At 50.3% G+C, this 18,926-nt stretch overlaps 1 protein-coding gene across 3 annotated transcripts in view; it reads right to left on the reverse strand.

Annotated features, from left to right (window-relative positions):
• C7H21orf58 (chromosome 7 C21orf58 homolog) overlaps positions 1 to 18,926 on the reverse strand; it is an 872,003-nt gene that overhangs the window by 397,889 nt on the left and 455,188 nt on the right. For all 3 annotated transcript variants that reach the window (XM_030210678.1, XM_030210677.1, XM_030210676.1), the window contains exon 6: positions 10,667 to 10,806. In XM_030210678.1, coding sequence (XP_030066538.1) covers positions 10,667 to 10,806 — 140 coding nt within the window. The remainder of the gene's footprint in view (positions 1 to 10,666; positions 10,807 to 18,926) is intronic.

An 18,926-nucleotide genomic window follows, 5' to 3' on the forward strand; every position in this document is an offset into this window, starting at 1 on the left:
AGTTTTTCTCCTCTTTTCCCTTTCCCTCATCTCTGTCAGTATGCATCTCCTTCCTCTCTCTTCCTTCTCATCCATCCATGTCCAGTATTTGTCCTCTCTCCTCCCCTCCATTCATGTTCATCTCACTTCCTCTCTCTTCCCTCCCCTCCATCTATATCCAGCATTTCAACTCTCTCCCCTGCCCTCTATCAGTGTCCAGAATTTCTCGTCTCTCCTAAATGCATGTGCATCTCCTCCTCTGTCTTCCCTCCATCCATGTCCAGCATTTCTCCTCTCCCCCTCCCCTCCATCCATGTTCATCTCACTTCCTCTCTCTTTCCTCCTCTCCATCCATGTCCAGCATTTCAACTCTTTCCCCTTCCCTCCATGTGCATCTCCTTCCTCTGTCTTCCCTCTCTTCCATCCATATATATCCAGCATTTCTCCTCTCTCCCTTCCCCTCCATCCGTGTGCATCTCCTGCCTCTGTCTTTCCTTCCCTCCAACATTTCTCTTCCCTGCTCTCCACTCCATCCATGTCCAGTGTCCTGTTTCTGTTATAGGTGAGCCCTTAGGTTCCCTGAGGCCCCGCAAGACCTCAGAGGACAGCCGCGCACCCCGAATCTTCACCCGCGGCGACCGCCGTTCACCAAGGGTTGAGCCCCCAGCTGCAGGCGGCCAGCAGGACTGCTGGAACCGCGGGGTGACGGCCGGCCTGGCTGGTAGTCAGCAACACAGTCTCTGAAGGGCAGCTAGCAAGGACGGCTAGCACTGAGGAGGAACACCGGCTCTGAAGGTGGCTAGCAAGGACGGCTAGCCTGAAGAGGAACACAGTCTCTGAAGGTGGCTAGCAAGGACGGCTAGCCTGAAGAGGAACACAGTCTCTGAAGGTGGCTAGCAAGGACGGCTAGCCTGAAGAGGAACACAGTATTCTCAGTGGAGGAGGGTAGTTAGTGGGGTCCCGCAGGGGTCTGTGCTGGGTCCGTTGCTTTTTAATGTATTTATAAATGACCTAGAGATGGGAATAACTAGTGAGGTAATTAAATTCGCCGATGACACAAAATTATTCAGGGTCGTCAAGTCGCAGGAGGAATGTGAACGATTACAGGAGGACCTTGCGAGACTGGGAGAATGGGCGTGCAAGTGGCAGATGAAGTTCAATGTTGACAAGTGCAAAGTGATGCATGTGGGTAAGAGGAACCCGAATTATAGCTACGTCTTGCAAGGTTCCGCGTTAGGAGTTACGGATCAAGAAAGGGATCTGGGTGTCGTCGTCGATGATACGCTGAAACCTTCTGCTCAGTGTGCTGCTGCGGCTAGGAAAGCGAATAGAATGTTGGGTGTTATTAAGAAGGGTATGGAGTCCAGGTGTGCGGATGTTATAATGCCGTTGTATCGCTCCATGGTGCGACCGCACCTGGAGTATTGTGTTCAGTACTGGTCTCCGTATCTCAAAAAAGATATAGTAGAATTGGAAAAGGTACAGCGAAGGGCGACGAAAATGATAGTGGGGATGGGACGACTTTCCTATGAAGAGAGGCTGAGAAGGCTAGGGCTTTTCAGCTTGGAGAAGAGACGGCTGAGGGGAGATATGATAGAAGTGTATAAAATAATGAGTGGAATGGATCGGGTGGATGTGAAGCGACTGTTCACGCTATCCAAAAATACTAGGACTAGAGGGCATGAGTTGAAGCTACAGTGTGGTAAATTTAAAACGAATCGGAGAAAATTTTTCTTCACCCAACGTGTAATTAGACTCTGGAATTCATTGCCGGAGAACGTGGTACGGGCGGTTAGCTTGACGGAGTTTAAAAAGGGGTTAGATAGATTCCTAAAGGACAAGTCCATAGACCGCTATTAAATGGACTGGAAAAATTCCTCATTTTTAGGTATAACTTGTCTGGAATGTTTTTACGTTTGGGGAGCGTGCCAGGTGCCCTTGACCTGGATTGGCCACTGTCGGTGACAGGATGCTGGGCTAGATGGACCTTTGGTCTTTCCCAGTATGGCACTACTTATGTACTTATGTACTTATGAAGGTGGCTAGCAAGGACGGCTAGCCTGAAGAGGAACACAGTCTCTGAAGGTGGCTAGCAAGGACGGCAAGCCTGAAGAGGAACACAGTCTCTGAAGGTGGGTAGCAAGGACGGATAGCCTGAAGAGGAACACAGTCTCTGAAGGTGGCTAGCAAGGACGGCTAGCCTGAAGAGGAACACAGTCTCTGAAGGTGGCTAGCAAGGACGGCTAGCCTGAAGAGGAACACAGTCTCTGAAGGTGGCTAGCAAGGATGGCTAGCGCTGAAGGGGAACACAGTCTCTGAAGGTGGCTAGCAAGGACGGCTAGCACTGAAGAGGAACACAGGCTCTGAAGGGCAACACTCCGAGATCCCCTGTGTCGGCTTCTGACATCTGAAATGGAAGCACTGGACCTTTCTCGTTCCGTTGTTTAAATCTCCCGCCAGTCCATCCCCTCTCTGGAAGAGGAGCCAATCCCCCCGGCCTTGGCAGGCAAGGAGCGCCTGGATTGGCCAGCCTGCCTTGCAGGTGGAGTCTCCACTTCAATGCGCCAATCCGGCGCGAGTAGGCGGAGCTTGCTCGCTGGTCCGCTCCGGGCCAGGGAGACGACGACGCCGGCGCCGCCATCTTGGCCGGCGTGTTCCCCTCTCCGAGGCTGGCGTTCGTTCCAGCGGGTCGCCGGCCTCGGGCCGACCCGCGGCAGCGCCGGCCCCGTCGGCGGCTCGTCTCCGCCGCCCTGGACCCCACGAGCCCCGCCAACCATCGCTCCCCCCCGCGGGAGCACAGGTAAGGACCCGGGACGGGACAGTATCCTCCCCGGATGCCCCCTTTTCCCCGGGCCCGGGTTTGGAAGGAGACCGGGCGTGGAAGGCTCTGATCAACTCTGGTGCATGTACATTCGCCGCGGGCTCCCAGGAGTTGTCTTCGGGACCAAAATTCTTCCAGGACAATAAATAATATAGCCTTCCCCGCCGCTTCTTCGAATCCAGCACATCCTCCACCTCATACTCCGGATCGGGATCTGCTTCTAGAGCTTCGGCTTCCTGCCGTTGGGGGTGCCATCGAGATCCTCGAAAACTTTTCAATAGGGAAATATGGAAGGCGTTATGCACCCGCAGGGTACTAGGTAATCGCAACCGATATGTCACAGCTCCAATTCGCGATTGGATTGCAAATGGTCCAATATACCGAGGTCCCAATCTCCGAGAGGGCACCCGGAGTCGGAGGTATTTCGTGCTTAACCACACCTTCTGCCCTGGTTGTAAGACTGGAGCGGTTCGCCGGCGACGATCTGCGAAGATCTTGTATTTGGCAGCTGCCCTCTGCAATTGTTCTCGGGCCATCTCCCAGACCCTTTGCAGATCTGCCAGAGTTACATTAACCATGGGGGTCGGAGATCCAGACGGGAAAGGTGCTGGAAGCCGAGGATGTCGTCCATATACCAAGAAGAATGGAGAGTCTCCCGAGGCCGAGTGGACGCTGTGGTTATATGCAAACTCGGCCCAAGGAAGCAGGGAGACCCAGTTATCTTGACGCTTGTTGACAAATGCTCGCAAGAACCTCTTTAATGTTTGGTTCGTCCTTTCGACCATGCCATTGGTTTGAGGATGGTACGCTGATGAAAAATGGGTCTTAACCCCCAATGCTGTACACAAGGCCCTCCAGAAACGTGAGGTGAATTGTGGTCCTCAGTCACTAATAATCCGAAGAGGCAGCCCATGAAGTCGAAAAATGTGTTGAATGAAGAGTTGGGCCAAGGAGACCGCCAAGGGAAGTCCCGGCAAGGGAACAAAATGGGCCATCCTGGAAAAATGGTCAATTACCACCCAAATCACCGTGTGTCCCCGGGAGCTGGGGAGGTCGGTGATAAAATCCATGGATAGCTCTGTCCAGGGGACTGTCAGTACGGACAGTGGTTGTAACTTCCCCATGGGGGTCCCAATTACTGGTTTAGTTCGGGCGCACACAGGACAGGTGGTGACAAATTGAAGAATGTCTCGCCTCATCTGAGGCCATCGATACTGTCGGGCAATGAGACGAAGAGTCTTTTGATACCCGAAATGCCCGGCCCATCTGGATGAATGCCCCCATTGCATTACCTTTGCTCGATCGGCGGCCGGCACTACTTCTTTCGTCGGAGCGACTTCCCCCACAGCCGCGCTGAGGCATGCCGGATCCAACATGGAATGGATCTCCCTGGTCTCCTCTGGAACCTCAAATGCTCTGGAGAGAGAGTCCGCAGGGGTATTCTGAGCAGCCGCCCGAAAGACCAGTTGAAAATGAAATCTGGCAAAAAACAATGACCAACGGGCCTGTCGGGGATTGAGCCGTTGAGCCTGTTGAAGATACAGCAGATTCTTGTGGTCAGTGATCACCGTGAACCGGTGTTCAGCTCCCTCCAGCAGATGTCTCCATTCCTGCAGGGCTAACTTTAATGCTAAGAGTTCTCTATCCCCTACTGTATAATTACGTTCCGCCGGGGAGAATCTACGAGAGAAGAAAGAGCAAAGTTGGCGCCGGCCCTTGGGATTCACCTGAGAGAGGACCGCCCCGGCTCCCAAAGCGGATGCGTCCACTTCCACAATAAAGGGTTTCTCTGGATCCGGGGCTGACAAGATGGACGCTGAGTTGAACGCCTCCTTTACCTGGCGGAAAGCCACTTGCGCCTCTGGCGGCCAATCCCGGACATTCGCGTTTTTCCTAGTGAGCGCCGTCAACGGCGCCGTCAGTTGTGAATACTGAGGAATAAACTGGTGATAGTAGTTCGCAAATCCCAAAAAACGCTGTAGCGCTTTCAATCCCAGCGGTTGCGGCCACTCCCGAATAGCGCGGAGCTTGTCAGGCTCCATCCGCAACCCCTCAGGTAAGAGTATATGTCCCAAAAATGGCAGAGACCGCTGATGAAAAACGCACTTACTGAGCTTGGCGAACAGGCGAGACCGCCGTAACCGTTGCAGCACCGCACGAACATGCCCCACATGTTCGGCGGGATCCTTGGAGTAGATCAGGATGTCGTCCAGGTATACTATCACCGTGGAGTTCAACAAATCCTCGAGCACAAAATTGATGAATCGCTGGAACACCGCGGGGGCGTTGCATAGTCCAAACGGCATCACCCGATACTCAAAATGTCCCTCGTGAGTATTAAATGCAGTCTTCCACTCGTCCCCCTGCCGGATCCGAACCAGATTGTAGGCCCCCCGCAGATCCAACTTAGTAAATATCTGGGCTCCTTGCAGCCTGTCAAAGAGTTCAGGAATGAGCGGTAGAGGAAACCGATCCTTTATGGTGATGGCATTTAATCCTCGATAATCAATACAGGGCCTCAAGGAGCCATCCTTTTTGGTAACAAAAAAGAATCCGGCCCCGGCAGGGGACGTAGAGGGACGGATGAACCCCTTCTGCAGATTCTCCCGGATGTACTCCTGCATCACCTTGGACTCTCCCCGGGACAAGGTATACAGTCAGCCCCGGGGTGGCATAGTGTCTGCCATCAATCTAATGGCACAGTCAAATGAGCGGTGAGGCGGTAGACTCTCCGCCTCCACGGGGCTGAATACATCTATGAAGTCCCGATAGGCCACTGGCCTAGATCAGCCCGGGCCCCCTCGGCGCCATAGTTAATGCGGGGCAGCCGCCGGTCCGGCCCCTGCAGCAAGTCTCCCGACAGGTGTCACCCCAAGACCGGATCCTTCCCCCGATCCAGTCAATCACGGGATTATGACACCGTAGCCAGGGCAACCCTAGGACCACCGGGTGAATGGTCCGGGGCAGCACCAGGAATTGAACCTCCTCCTGGTGATCCTCCCCTACCTGAAGTCCCAAAAAGGGGGTGATGTCCGTGACCGGCTGCGGTAAGGTAGTTCCCTGAATAGAGGTGACTTGCAACGCCGGTCGACGAGGAAGCGTGGGCCAGCCCATCTGTAGTAGTAGTTCGTGCCCAATGAAGTTGCCCCCTGACCCAGAATCCACCAGGGCCTGGGTCTGGATCATGGTCTCGTGCCAACGTAGAGTTACTGGCAGTATTATCAGGGAAGCCGGTAGGGGAGCGGAATGCCCCAAGACCCCTCCCCTCAAGGTGCCTTGGGGGAGGCGTTTCCCGCCCGAGCGGGACAAGTACGGACAAAATGCCCTGCCTCACCGCAATAGAGGCACAGTCCGTCCCACAAGCGCTTCTTCCGATCTGAGGGAGCCAGCCGTTGCCGGCCAATCACCATCGGTTCCTCCCCATTCCCCTTGGAGTCCCGGTTCCCACGGTGGGGGGACGGGCCTTTACCGGTCCGGGAGGCACCCTGCGCCCACTTTTGCCGTTCCGCCCGGGCTCTAGCTCGCTCCTGGAACCGGGTATCTACTCGTATACAGAGCGAAATCAGTGCATCCAACTGCCCCGGGACCTCTCTTCCTGCCAATTCGTCCTTGATCCGCTCTTGCAGGCCTTCCATAAATATGGCCACCAGGGACTCCTGATTCCAGCGCAGTTCCGTGGCTAGGGTCCGAAAACGAATGGCATAGTCCGCCACCGTCCCCTCCCCCTGTTGAATCCGCAGCAGTTCCGACGCCACAGAAGACGGTCTGCCCGGAAGGTTGAACACCATGCGGAAGCGGCGCTGGAATTCGCCGTAATCGTCCAAGATGGGGTCCTGTTGTTCGTTTAACGGTGACACCCATGCCAGGGCCTTCCCCTCGCACAGGCCCATGATAAATCCCACCTTGCTTTGGTCTGAAGCAAATGCCTCCGGTTGCATCCGGAAGGTCAGGTTGCACTGATGAGGAACCCCCGACACCCTCCGGGGGCCCCATCATATCGTGCCGGCTCAGGGAACCGAGGTCCGCGCGGAACCCTCCCGAATGGGGAGTCGCTGCGGCCCCCTGGGCCGCAGCGGCCTGGTTCTGTACCTAAAGCGTGGAAAGTTGAGAACACACGTTTTGGAGCGCCCCTGATAGGGCGTTCAACTGCTCCTGCTGTTGCTGAAGTACCTTGGCTAGGTCCCGTAGATCAGGCTGCGTAGGCGAGCTCATGGCTTCCGTTTCCTGTCCTGTTTCTGTTATAGGTGAGCCCTTAGGTTCCCTGAGGCCCCGCAAGACCTCAAAGGACAGCCGCGCACCCCGAATCTTCACCCGCGGCGACCGCCGTTCACCAAGGGTTGAGCCCCCAGCTGCAGGCGGCCAGCAGGACTGCTGGAACCGCGGGGTGACGGCCGGCCTGGCTGGTAGTCAGCAACACAGTCTCTGAAGGGCAGCTAGCAAGGACGGCTAGCACTGAGGAGGAACACCGGCTCTGAAGGTGGCTAGCAAGGACGGCTAGCCTGAAGAGGAACACAGTCTCTGAAGGTGGCTAGCAAGGACGGCTAGCGCTGAAGAGGTACACAGTCTCTGAAGGTGGCTAGCAAGGACGGCTAGCCTGAAGAGGAACACAGTCTCTGAAGGTGGCTAGCAAGGACGGCTAGCCTGAAGAGGAACACAGTCTCTGAAGGTGGCTAGCAAGGACGGCTAGCCTGAAGAGGAACACAGTCTCTGAAGGTGGCTAGCAAGGACGGCTAGCCTGAAGAGGAACACAGTCTCTGAAGGTGGCTAGTAAGGACGGCTAGCACTGAAGAGGAACACAGTCTCTGAAGGTGGCTAGCAAGGACGGCTAGCGCTGAAGAGGAACACAGGCTCTGAAGGGCAACACTCCGAGATCCCCTGTGTCGGCTTCTGACATCTGAAACGGAAGCACTGGAACCTTCCCGTTCCGTTGTTTAAATCTCCCGCCAGTCCATCCCCTCTCTGGAAGAGGAGCCAATCCCCCCGGCCTTGGCAGGCAAGGAGCGCCTGGATTGGCCAGCCTGCCTTGCAGGCGGAGTCTCCACTTCAATGCGCCAATCCGGCGCGAGTAGGCGGAGCTTGCTCGCTGGTCCGCTCCAGGCCAGGGAGACGACGACGCCGGCGCCGCCATCTTGGCCGGCGTGTTCCCCTCTCCGAGGCTGGCGTTCGTTCCAGCGGGTCGCCGGCCTCGGGCCGACCCGCGGCAGCGCCGGCCCCGTCGGCGGCTCGTCTCTGCCGCCCTGGACCCCGCGAGCCCCGCCAACCATCACTCCCCCCCGCGGGAGCACAGGTAAGGACCCAGGACGGGACATCCAGCATGTCTCCTCTCTCCCCTCCCCTCCATCCGTGTGCATCTCCTTCCTCTGTCTTTCCTTCCCTCCAACATTTCTCTTCCCTGCCCTCCATTCCATCCATGTCCAGCATTTCTCCTCTCTCCCCTCCCCTCCCCTTCATCCATGTGCATCTCCTTCCTGTCTTCCCTCTCCTCCATTCATGTCCAGCAACTCTCCTGCCCTCCCCTCCATCCATCCATGTCCAGCAACTCTCCTCTCACCCCTGCCCTCACCTCCCATCCAAGTCCAGTGATTCTCCTCTGGCCTCCCCTCCCATCCATCTCCAGCGATTCTCCTTTGCCCCTATCCTTCCCTCCCATCCATGTCCAGTGATTCTCCTCTCTCCCCTGCCCTCTCCTCCCCTCCATGTCCAGCGATTCTCTTTTGCCCCTATTCTCCCCCTCTGAGCGCATCCCGCCCTCGCAGAAAAGAAAATTACATCAGAGGAAGGTGGGACGCTGAGAGGGAAGGGAAGCAACGAGGAGGCGAGCCTGCCTGCCTGCTGCTTTCACTGCCGGTTCGCCGCGACTTCAGGTAAATAGAAGATTTCAACGCAGGGAGCATGAACGGAAAGTCGGGGAGGTGAAGGCGGGCAGGTGAGCTGGCCCTCAGAAAAAGGTGCCAGTATGCTGTACCGGTGTGTACCGGCACAAAAACAGTATTGGGTTAACCAAACTTCTGTAATAAACAGCATATCCACAGACTTTAAAAAATTTTAATCATGAAATGATCTGGCTTTGTTATTCAATGAACATGTATTAATTAGTGCACAGGCAATTTACTTTAGGAATAATTAACCCATTTACTTTCAGCTAAATAAGAACCCACTCTTGGTTTCCTATGGGCCTAAAATAAAGAATCTGATTTGCTCCTTCCTCATATCTAATACCAAATTAAATGGGAATAAATATCCTCCAATGAATAGATCTTCACTTTACCTTTGCATTTGCATACAGGTAAGAGAAAAAAAAAGATACAACAGTCTGATGATATTGTTTCTAACTCCTCTGCATAACTGAAGGTATTTTTTGAAAGGGTAATTGTGGGGCTAGGCATTTGTGTGTGGGAAGGTTTGGGGGTTGGATGTTGTTAGGGAAGTATTGGGGCAGTTAGCAGAGTGGTGGAGTAGTTGTTAGGGGAGTTTTGGGGGATGGGGCAATTTGCAGGGTGCCAGGGCAGTTTGTAGGGTGGTAGTTCAGTTGGGGGTGGTGGGGCAGTACCAAGGTGTTTTGGAAGGGGTGGAGGCAGTTTGCAATGTGATAGGGCAGTTGCATAGAGTTAGTATGGTTGTGGGTATGGGGCAGTTCGGGAGTGGTTGGATAGTTTCTGGAAGTTTTATTTGGGTGGAATCAGTTTACATAAGTACATAAGTATTGCCATACAGGGACAGACCAAAGGTCCATCAAGCCCAGCATCCTGTTTCCAACAGTGGCCAATCCAGGTCACAAATACCTGGCAAGATCCCAAAAATGTACAAAACATTTTATACTGCTTATCTCAGAAACAGTTTAATAATGGTCTATGGACTAGGAAGTCATCCAGACCTTTTTAAAACCCCGCTAAGCTAACCACCTTTACTACATTCTCTGGCAATGAATTCCAGAGTTTAATTACACCTTGAGTGAAGAAATATTTTCTCCGATTTGTTTTAAATTTACTACTCCCAGGGTGGTAAGACAATTGTGGGGTGTTTTCTTATGGGATGAGGCAGTTAGATTTTGGGTTTGACAGCAGTTGGTAGGGCAGTTGCAGTGGGTATTCTTTTGTGGATAAGACAGTTTGCATGGTGGTGCAGCAGTTGTGGGAGGTAGTGTTTGGGTGTGGAGCAGTTAGGTTTTGGGTGTGAAAGCAGTTTGCATTGTATTGGGGCAGTTACATAGGGGGTGGGGCTGTTTCAGGAAGTAGTGTGTGGCGATAATGTGGTTTGCGGAGTGGTGGGGCAGTTGTGGGTGTAGTTTTTGGGCTGTGGGAGCCATTTTGGGGGGTGGGGTAGTTTAGAGGTTTGGAAAAGTACGTAAATCAACTTTTTAAACTACCTTTCCTGTTTTCTGTTACAGTTCACTCTGAGGTCCTTTTAATAAGGTACGCTAACAGATTTAGTGCTCGCTAAATGATAAAACACCCATAGGAATATAGTGGGCTTCTTATCATTTAGCTTACACTAATCATTAGCGCATGCTAAATCCATTAGCATGCTTTAGTAAAAGAATCCCTAAGATTCTATGCTACAGAAGCAGGAATTCATTCTCCCATACAAATGCATTTTGGGGGCTTATTTGTCTGATTTGGCCCATCTTCAAATGTAATATATCTTTTTACCAGTTTTTCCTTTATGACAAGTTTCATCCCATTCCATTAGATTTTGGAGCATTATTTTCCCCCCTAGAAAGGCAGACCAACATTTTCAACCCCTTTTGTATAATTCTTTGCAACTTCCATTGGGTTGGGAAGAATAAAGGCTATCTTTATTAAAGGTATTCTTTTCAGGTTTTGAGTGGAAAAAAACACTTGATAAATCAAGCCCTCGGTCTCTTACCTGCTGAACATGCTGAAAGGCATGCATGTTGGTATTACTTGAGGGAGAAAAGGCCATTGGTGGCAGGGCTTTCAGCATCATGTTCTGCATAATTATTTGGTGCATCTGAGCATTCTGCATCAGCATCATTTCTACCATATCTGAGACAAGATCAAGCAGATTATAATCCATTGACTACATTTATATTGTCATATGGAGATAATTCTGTAAGAAACTTCAGCATATAGATTAGTATTTTACACATTCAAGTAAATGTGTATAGAGTTGCCTGGGAGTCTGCAAGTATAAATTTAGGTGCTCAGGGGTCCTTTAACAAAGACACACTAGCGTTTTAAGTGTGCGCTAAAAATAAGCACGTGCTAAACATTAGAGATGCCCATATATTTCTATGGTAATCTCTAGCATTTAGGGAGCCTTTGTAAAAGACCTCCCTCAAGGAACATAGCACCTACTTTTCTGCTATATGGGCTAAATTCTATATATGTAACCTTAAAATCAGCACTGAAAAAAATAAGCCTAGGCATATTCTATAAACTACACCTAAAGTTAGGCGCAGTTTATAGAATACATCTAGCACTCATTCCAGTGCCTAAATTTAGTCACGGGCATTTACACCAAATGCCTATGCCTAAGTTAGGAGCTCCAGGTGTATTCTGTAACAGCATGTATGCCCATGGCCATGCCTCCCTTTCCTATCTGCATCTGAGAATTTATGTGCATCACTTTACAGAATACGCTTAGAAAGCTGTGCGCATAAATTCTAATTAATGCCAATTAGTGTCAATAATTGCTTAAGTGGCAATTATCAGCACTGATTGGCTTAAGATTGTTTTCAGAATATGACTTGATTTGCACATACAATTCAAGTCACACTATAGAGAATCTGGGGGTATATGTGTAGGCATACCCAAGGTGATGAACAGATGAGGCATAAGCAAAACAAGTACTTTGTGTGAATTTATAACATATGCACATATGCATTGATTCTTACCAGCATATATATGCATAAAGTTATACCTGCCTCGGAGCAGGTGTAAGTTTGTGAGGGAGTGTTTGAGTAGGCTATTTTATACAAGCACACAGGGCCCGATATTCAGCGCTATTTACATAGTAATATAGTAACTAGTAAATGACGGCAGAAAAAGACCTGCATGGTCCATCCAGTCTGCCTAACAAGATAAACTCATATGTGCTACTTTTTGTGTATACCCTACTTTGATTTGTACCTGTGCTCTTCAGGGCACAGACCATATAAGTCTGCCCAGCACTATCCCCACCTTCCAACCACCAGCCAGGAATGGCTCCTGGCCTGTTAAATAGCGCTTAGCTGGCTAAGTGCTAATATTCAGGGCAAAATAGCCGGATATCTCTGCTGAATATTAGCATTTAGTGCATACGGGGCTCATTTTCAAAGCATTTAGACGTACAAAATTCCATAGGTTACTATCCTGCTTATAATCGAACGAGAAAAACGCCCAAGTTCCGACCTAAATCGGGAGATGGACGTTTATCTCACAAAAACGAATAAAGCGGTATAATCGAAAGCCGATTTTTGGACGTTTTCAACTGCACTCCGTCGCGGATACGGACAAAGTTTATGGGGCGTGTCAGAGGTGTGGTGAAGGCGGAACTGGGGCGTGGTTATCTGCCGAACAAAGATGGGCGAATTTCACTGATAATGGGAAAAAAGTATGCGTTTTTAGCTAGAATTTAGGACACTTTTCCTGGACCCTGTTTTTTCACGAATAAGGCCTCAAAAAGTGCCCTAAATGACCAGATGACCACTGGAGGGAATCGGGGATGACCTCCCCTGACTCCCCCAGTGGTCACTAACCCCCTCCCACCACAAAAAAATGATGTTTCACATCTTTTTATTTTCACCCTCAAATGTCATACCCAGCTCCCTGGCAGCAGTATGCAGGTCACTGGAGGAGTTGTTAGGAGGTGCAGTGGACTTCAGGCAGGTGGACCCAGGCCCATCCCCCCTACCTGTTACAATTGTGCTGCTTAATGCTTATTAGTCGTCCAACCCCCCCAAACCCACTGTACCCACATGTAGGTGCCCCCCTTCACCCCTTAGGGCTATAGTAATGGTGTAGACTTGTGGGCAGTGGGTTTTGAGGGGGATTTGGGGGGCTCAACACACAAGGGAAGGGTGCTATGCACCTGGGAGCTCTTTTACCTGTTTTTTTGGTTTTGTAAAAGTGCCCCCTAGGGTGCCCGGTTGATGTCCTGGCATGTGAGGGGGACCAGTGCACTACGAATCCTGGCCCCTCCCACGAATGTCTTGGATTTATTCGTTTTTGAGCTGGGCGCTTTCATTTTCCATTATCGCTGAAAAACAAAAACGCCCAGCTCACACATTGTTGAATAAAACATGGGCGTCTATTTTTTCCCAAAATACGGTTCGGTCCGCCCCTTCACGGACCCGTTCTCGGAGATAAACGCCCATGGAGATAGGCGTTTTCGTTCAATTATGCCCCTCTATGTAACTAGCCTGCTTATTTTCAAAGTAGAAGGGCGCCCATCTTCCGACACAAATCGGGAGATGGGCGCCCTTCTCCTAAGGTCGCCCAAATCGGAATAATCGAAAGCCGATTTGGGGCATCCTCAACTGCTTTCTGTCGCAGGGACGACCAAAGTTCAAGGGGGCATGTTGACAGTGTACTGAAGGCGGGACGGGGGTGTGGTTAACAGATGCGCATCCTATGCCGATAATGGAAAAAAGAAGGGTGTCCCTCACGAGCATTTGGACGACTTTACTTGGTCCATTTTTTTTCATGACCAAGCATTAAAAAGGTGCCTGAACTGACCAGATGACCACCGGAGGGAATCAGGGATGACTTCCCCTGACTTCCCCAGTGGTCACTAACCACGTCCCACCCCGAAAAAAACAACTTCAAAAACTTTTGCCTTTTTTTTTTAGAGTATGTCCTTTGCCATGCTGCCGTCTCTGCGACTGCAGTTGAGGAGGTCCAAAATGTGGATGTTTCTGTGAGAAGGACATCCATGCCTTTGCTATGCCTCTGACACCCTCTTTATTTATTTATTTATTTATATTTTGGATCACAAGTAGCAGCAGTGGAATTTGAACTGGCACCTCTGGATTGCAAAACCAGTGCTCTAACCACTAGGCCACTCCTCCACTCCACTCCCTTGAAATTTGGCCATCCCTGTGTGTGTGTGTGGGGGGGGGGGGGGGGGGGTATGTGTGTGTCAGCAGAGGCACAATGAAGGCGTGGACGTCCTTCTTTCAAACATTTTGGACGTCCTCAACTGCCCCCCCACAGGGACGGCCAAATTTCAATGGAGTGGAGTAGAGTGGAGGAGTGGCAAAGTAGCCTAGTGGTTAGAGCACTGGTCTTGCAATCCAGAGGTGGCTGGTTCAAATCCCACTGATGCTGCTGCTTGTGATCCAAAATCCAAATAAATAAATAAAGAGGGTGTCAGAGGCACAGCAAAGGCATGGATGTCCTTCTCACAGAAACATCCACATTTTGGACCTGTCGCGTCCCCTCCTTAGGAAGTAAATCGTGTGCAAATGCACTAACAGCGAGCAGCTCATTTGCATGCAATTTCCTTCATGCATGCCCTTTCCTTTCCGGATCGGTAAGGGAAGGGCTTTTTCCATTCAGTTAGTGGGACAAGTGCACTACGAATGCTGGCTCCTCCTACAACCAAATGGCTTGGATTTGGTCGTTTCTGAGATGGGCGTCCTCGCTTTCCATTATCGCCGAAAACCGGGGACGACCATCTCTAAGGTCGACCTAAATTTCATGATTTGGGCGTCCCCGACCGTATTATCGAAACGAAAGATGGACGTCCATCTTGTTTCGATAATATGGGTTGCCCTGCCCCTTTACGGGGCCATCCTTAGAGATGGGCGCCCCTGTTTGATTATCCCCCTCCATGTAAGTCTAGGTGCTCTGAAAATACACTTCTATATCGCACGATATTTGTTCTCTTGTCTTTTAGATTGTAAGCTCTTTGAGCAGGGACTGTCCTTCTATGTTTGAATTGTACAGCGCAGCGTAACCCTAGTAGCGCTTTAGAAATGGTTGTTGTTGTTGTTGATATGGCTGGCTATTCCCAAATATTCAAGCACTGGCTGGCTAAGCTTAGCGGGCAAATCAGACAGCATAAAAAGCAATGCAATCTTTGCCCACTATTTAACTTATCTGGCCAGCCTGAATATTCACATAGCAGGTTAAGTTAGAGCCAACCCCCCCCCCCCCCCCCCCCCAAACCCTGGATTTTCAATACCAGTTTACCGGAAATGGCCCAGCATTGAATAACCGGGGTCTGCACTGGCAGCTGCAGCTAATTGTACTTCCTACCGCCAGATGAATATTGTGGAGATAGGGAAAATATTGCCTTTATGAATTTAGAGCAACACATACATCTAGGTGCCTTCAATAGCCTAGCTGCCATATTATGAAATTATCTTCATAGAAAGCAACAATCAAAAGCCCTTTCCATGGTTAACAGCATTTTACTCCAGAGGCTTGCCTTATTGCCCAAACTGTCTGTGGGGAAAAGTATACGCATACAGCAGAGACAATTCCACAGGCAAAGATCATTGATTGTAGATATATGTATAACCCATCTTAATAAGGGACCCAAAGAATGGTAAGAATTTGCTGGGCAATTGTTTTTAAACTTGAGGAAAAGTAGACTTAGAATTAAATAGGTAACCCCAGTGATTTAAAGTTACTCTGCTCATTTAGCAAAGGAGTTTAAGCAACAGTTTTTTGTAGCATATAAAAGTTTTGTTACAGTTCTATGGGCTAGCATTTAAGGGGGCTATTTTATAGTTACTACAGTATCAATATAAAGCACAGCTAATAGGCACAGGAAGCCTCAGTTTAGACTTTATTCCCGCCCACCTTTGGCCTAATCTCTAATTTATAGGCCCTTGAACTAATTAGGAGGCTACAAATTTAATTAGGGCATTTAGAAATATAGTCGACTTAGATCCACTTAAGGGAAAGCGAATGCTACATACCTGTAGAAGGTATTCTCCGAGGACAGCAGGCTGATTGTTCTCACTGATGGGTGACGTCCACGGCAGCCCCTCCAATCGGAAACTTCACTAGCAAAGGCCTTTGCTAGTCCTCGTGCGCCCATGCGCACCGCGCATGCGCGGCCGTCTTCCCGACCGAACTGGCTCTTGTTCGTCAGTCCCGTATGTAGCAAGACAAAGACAAGGGAAGACACAACTCCAAAGGGGAGGCGGGCGGGTTTGTGAGAACAATCAGCTTGCTGTCCTCGGAGAATACCTTCTACAGGTATGTAGCATTCGCTTTCTCCGAGGACAAGCAGGCTGCTTGTTCTCACTGATGGGGTATCCCTAGCCCCCAGGCTCACTCAAAACAACAAACATGGTCAATTGGACCTCGCAACGGTGAGGACATAACTGAGATTGACCTAAAAACTTATCCAACTAACAGAGAGTGTAGCCTGGAACAGAATAAAACATGGGCCTAGGGGGGGTGGAGTTGGATTCTAAACCTACGAACAGATTCTGAAGCACTGACTGCCCAAATCGACTGTCGCGTCGGGTATCCTGCTGCAGGCAGTAATGAGATGTGAATGTGTGGACAGATGACCACGTCACAGCTTTGCAGATCTCTTCAATAGTGGCTGACTTCAAGTGGGCCACTGACGCAGCCATGGCTCTGACATTGTGAGCCGTGACATGACCCTCAAGAGCCAGCCCAGCCTGGGCGTAAGTGAAGGAAATGCAATCTGCTAGCCAATTGGATATGGTGCGTTTCCCCACAGCCACTCCCCTCCTGTTGGGATCAAAAGAAACAAACAATTGGGCGGACTGTCTGTGGGGCTGTGTCCGCTCCAGATAGAAAGCCAATGCTCTTTTGCAGTCCAATGTGTGCAGCTGACGTTCAGCAGGGCAGGAATGAGGACGAGGAAAAATGTTGGCAAGACAATTGACTGGGTCAGATGGAACTCCGACACTACCTTCGGCAAGAACTTAGGGTGAGTGCGGAGGACTACTCTGTTATGATGAAATTTGGTGTAAGGGGCCTGGGCTACCAGGGCCTGAAGCTCACTGACTCTACAAGCTGAAGTAACTGCCACCAAGAAAATTTTTATTTATTTATTTATTGCATTTGTATCCCACATTTTCCCACCTTTTTGCGGGTTCAGTGTGGCTTACAATATGGGTTAGATATTGGAAATACAATTTGTTACAGATTGGTTATGGATTACATTTTTCAGAATTATGCAAAACAATTGAGGTGTCGTTATGGAATGTAACACTGGAGTAAAAAACATTGAAACATTGGAAGGAAACAATGGGAGCTTAGAGGGCGATAAGAAGGCATAAGAACATATGATATATATTTTTCTGTGATTGAAGGTAAGAATGATGTGATGTTACAGGAATGAGAGTTCAGAGGTGAGTGTGTGGTGCATTCGTGAACAGTAGGTGTGGACTTTATGTGTTTTGGTCCTTTCCGTAAATTTTTTCGAAAAGATGGGTCTTCAATGATCTGCGGAAGGAAGCTTGATCATTGATTGTTCTTAATTTGCGTGGCAGTGTATTCCAATACTGCGTGCTCATGTGAGAAAAGGTAGATGCATGTAGCGTTTTGTATTTCACGCCTTTGCAGTTGGGGAAGTGGAGGTTTAGGAAGGTTCGGGATGATCTTTTGGCGTTTCTGGGTGGTAAGTCTATTAATTTAGTCATGTAGGCTGGGGCTCCGCCGTGAATGATTTTGTGGACTAGTGTGCATACTTTAAAAGTGATGCGTGCCTTTAGTGGAAGCCAGTGCAGTTTCTCTCGTAATGGTTTTGCACTCTCATATTTTGGCTTTCCAAAGATGAGTCTGGCTGCTGTATTCTGGGCAGTTTGAAGTTTTCTCAGTGTTTGTTCTTTGCAACCTGCGTATAGTGAGTTGCAGTAATCCAGATGGCTGAGCACGAGGGATTGCACTAGGCTGCGAAAGACGGATGACCTTCCAGGTCAAGTACTTTAGATGGCAGGAGTTCAGTGGCTCAAAAGGAGGTTTCATCAGCTGGGTGAGAACGACATTGAGATCCCATGACACTGTAGGAGGTTTGACGGGGGGCTTTGACAAAAGCAAACCTCTCATGAAGCGAACAACTAAAGGCTGTCCTGAGATCAGCTTACCTTCCACACGGTAATGGTATGCACTGATTGCGCTAAGGTGAACCCTTACAAAGTTGGTCTTGAGACCAGACTCAGACAAGTGCAGAAGGTAGTCAAGCAGGATCTGTGTAGGACAAAAGCGAGGATCTAAGGCCTTGCTGTCACACCAGACGGCAAACCTCCTCCATAAAAAGAAGTAACTCCTCTTAGTGGAATCTTTTCTGGAAGCAAGCAAGATACGGGAGACACCCTCTGACAGACCCAAAGAGGCAAAGTCTACGCTCTCAACATCCAGGCCGTGAGAGTCAGAGACTGGAGGTTGGGATGCAGAAGCACCCCTTTGTCCTGTGTGATGAGGGTCGGAAAACACTCCAATCTCCACGGTTCTTCGGAGGACAATTCCAGAAGAAGAGGGAACCAGATCTGACGCGGCCAAAACGGAGCAATCAGAATCATGGTGCCTCGGTCTTGCTTGAGTTTCAACAAAGTCTTCCACACCAGAGGTATGGGAGGATAAGCATACAGCAGGCCTTCCCCCCAATCCAGTAGGAAGGCATCCGATGCCAGTCTGCCGTGGGCCTGAAGTCTGGAACAGAACTGAGGGACCTTGTGGTTGGCTCGAGATGCAAAGAGATCTACCAAGGGGGTGCCCCACACCTGGAAGATCTGGCGCACTACTCTGGAGTTGAGTGACCACTCGTGAGGTTGCATAATCCTGCTCAACCTGTCGGCCAGACTGTTGTTTACGCCTGCCAGATATGTGGCTTGGAGCCACATGCCGTATCGGCGAGCCCAGAGCCACATGCTGACGGCTTCCTGTCACAGGGGGTGAGATCCAGTGCCCCCCTGCTTGTTGATGTAATACATGGCAACCTGGTTGTCTGTCTGAATTTGGATAATTTGATGGGACAGCCGATCTCTGAAAGCCTTCAGAGCGTTCCAGACCGCTCGTAACTCCAGGAGATTGATCTGCAGATCGCGTTCCTGGAGGGACCAGCTTCCCTGGGTGTGAAGCCCATCAACATGAGCTCCCCACCCCAGGAGAGACGCATCCGTAGTCTGCACTTTTTGTGGCTGAGGAATTTGGAAAGGGCGTCCCAGAGTCAAATTGGACCAAATCGTCCA

This window comes from Microcaecilia unicolor, chromosome 7 (genome assembly GCF_901765095.1).
Source record: "Microcaecilia unicolor chromosome 7, aMicUni1.1, whole genome shotgun sequence".
NCBI lineage: Eukaryota > Metazoa > Chordata > Amphibia > Gymnophiona > Siphonopidae > Microcaecilia > Microcaecilia unicolor.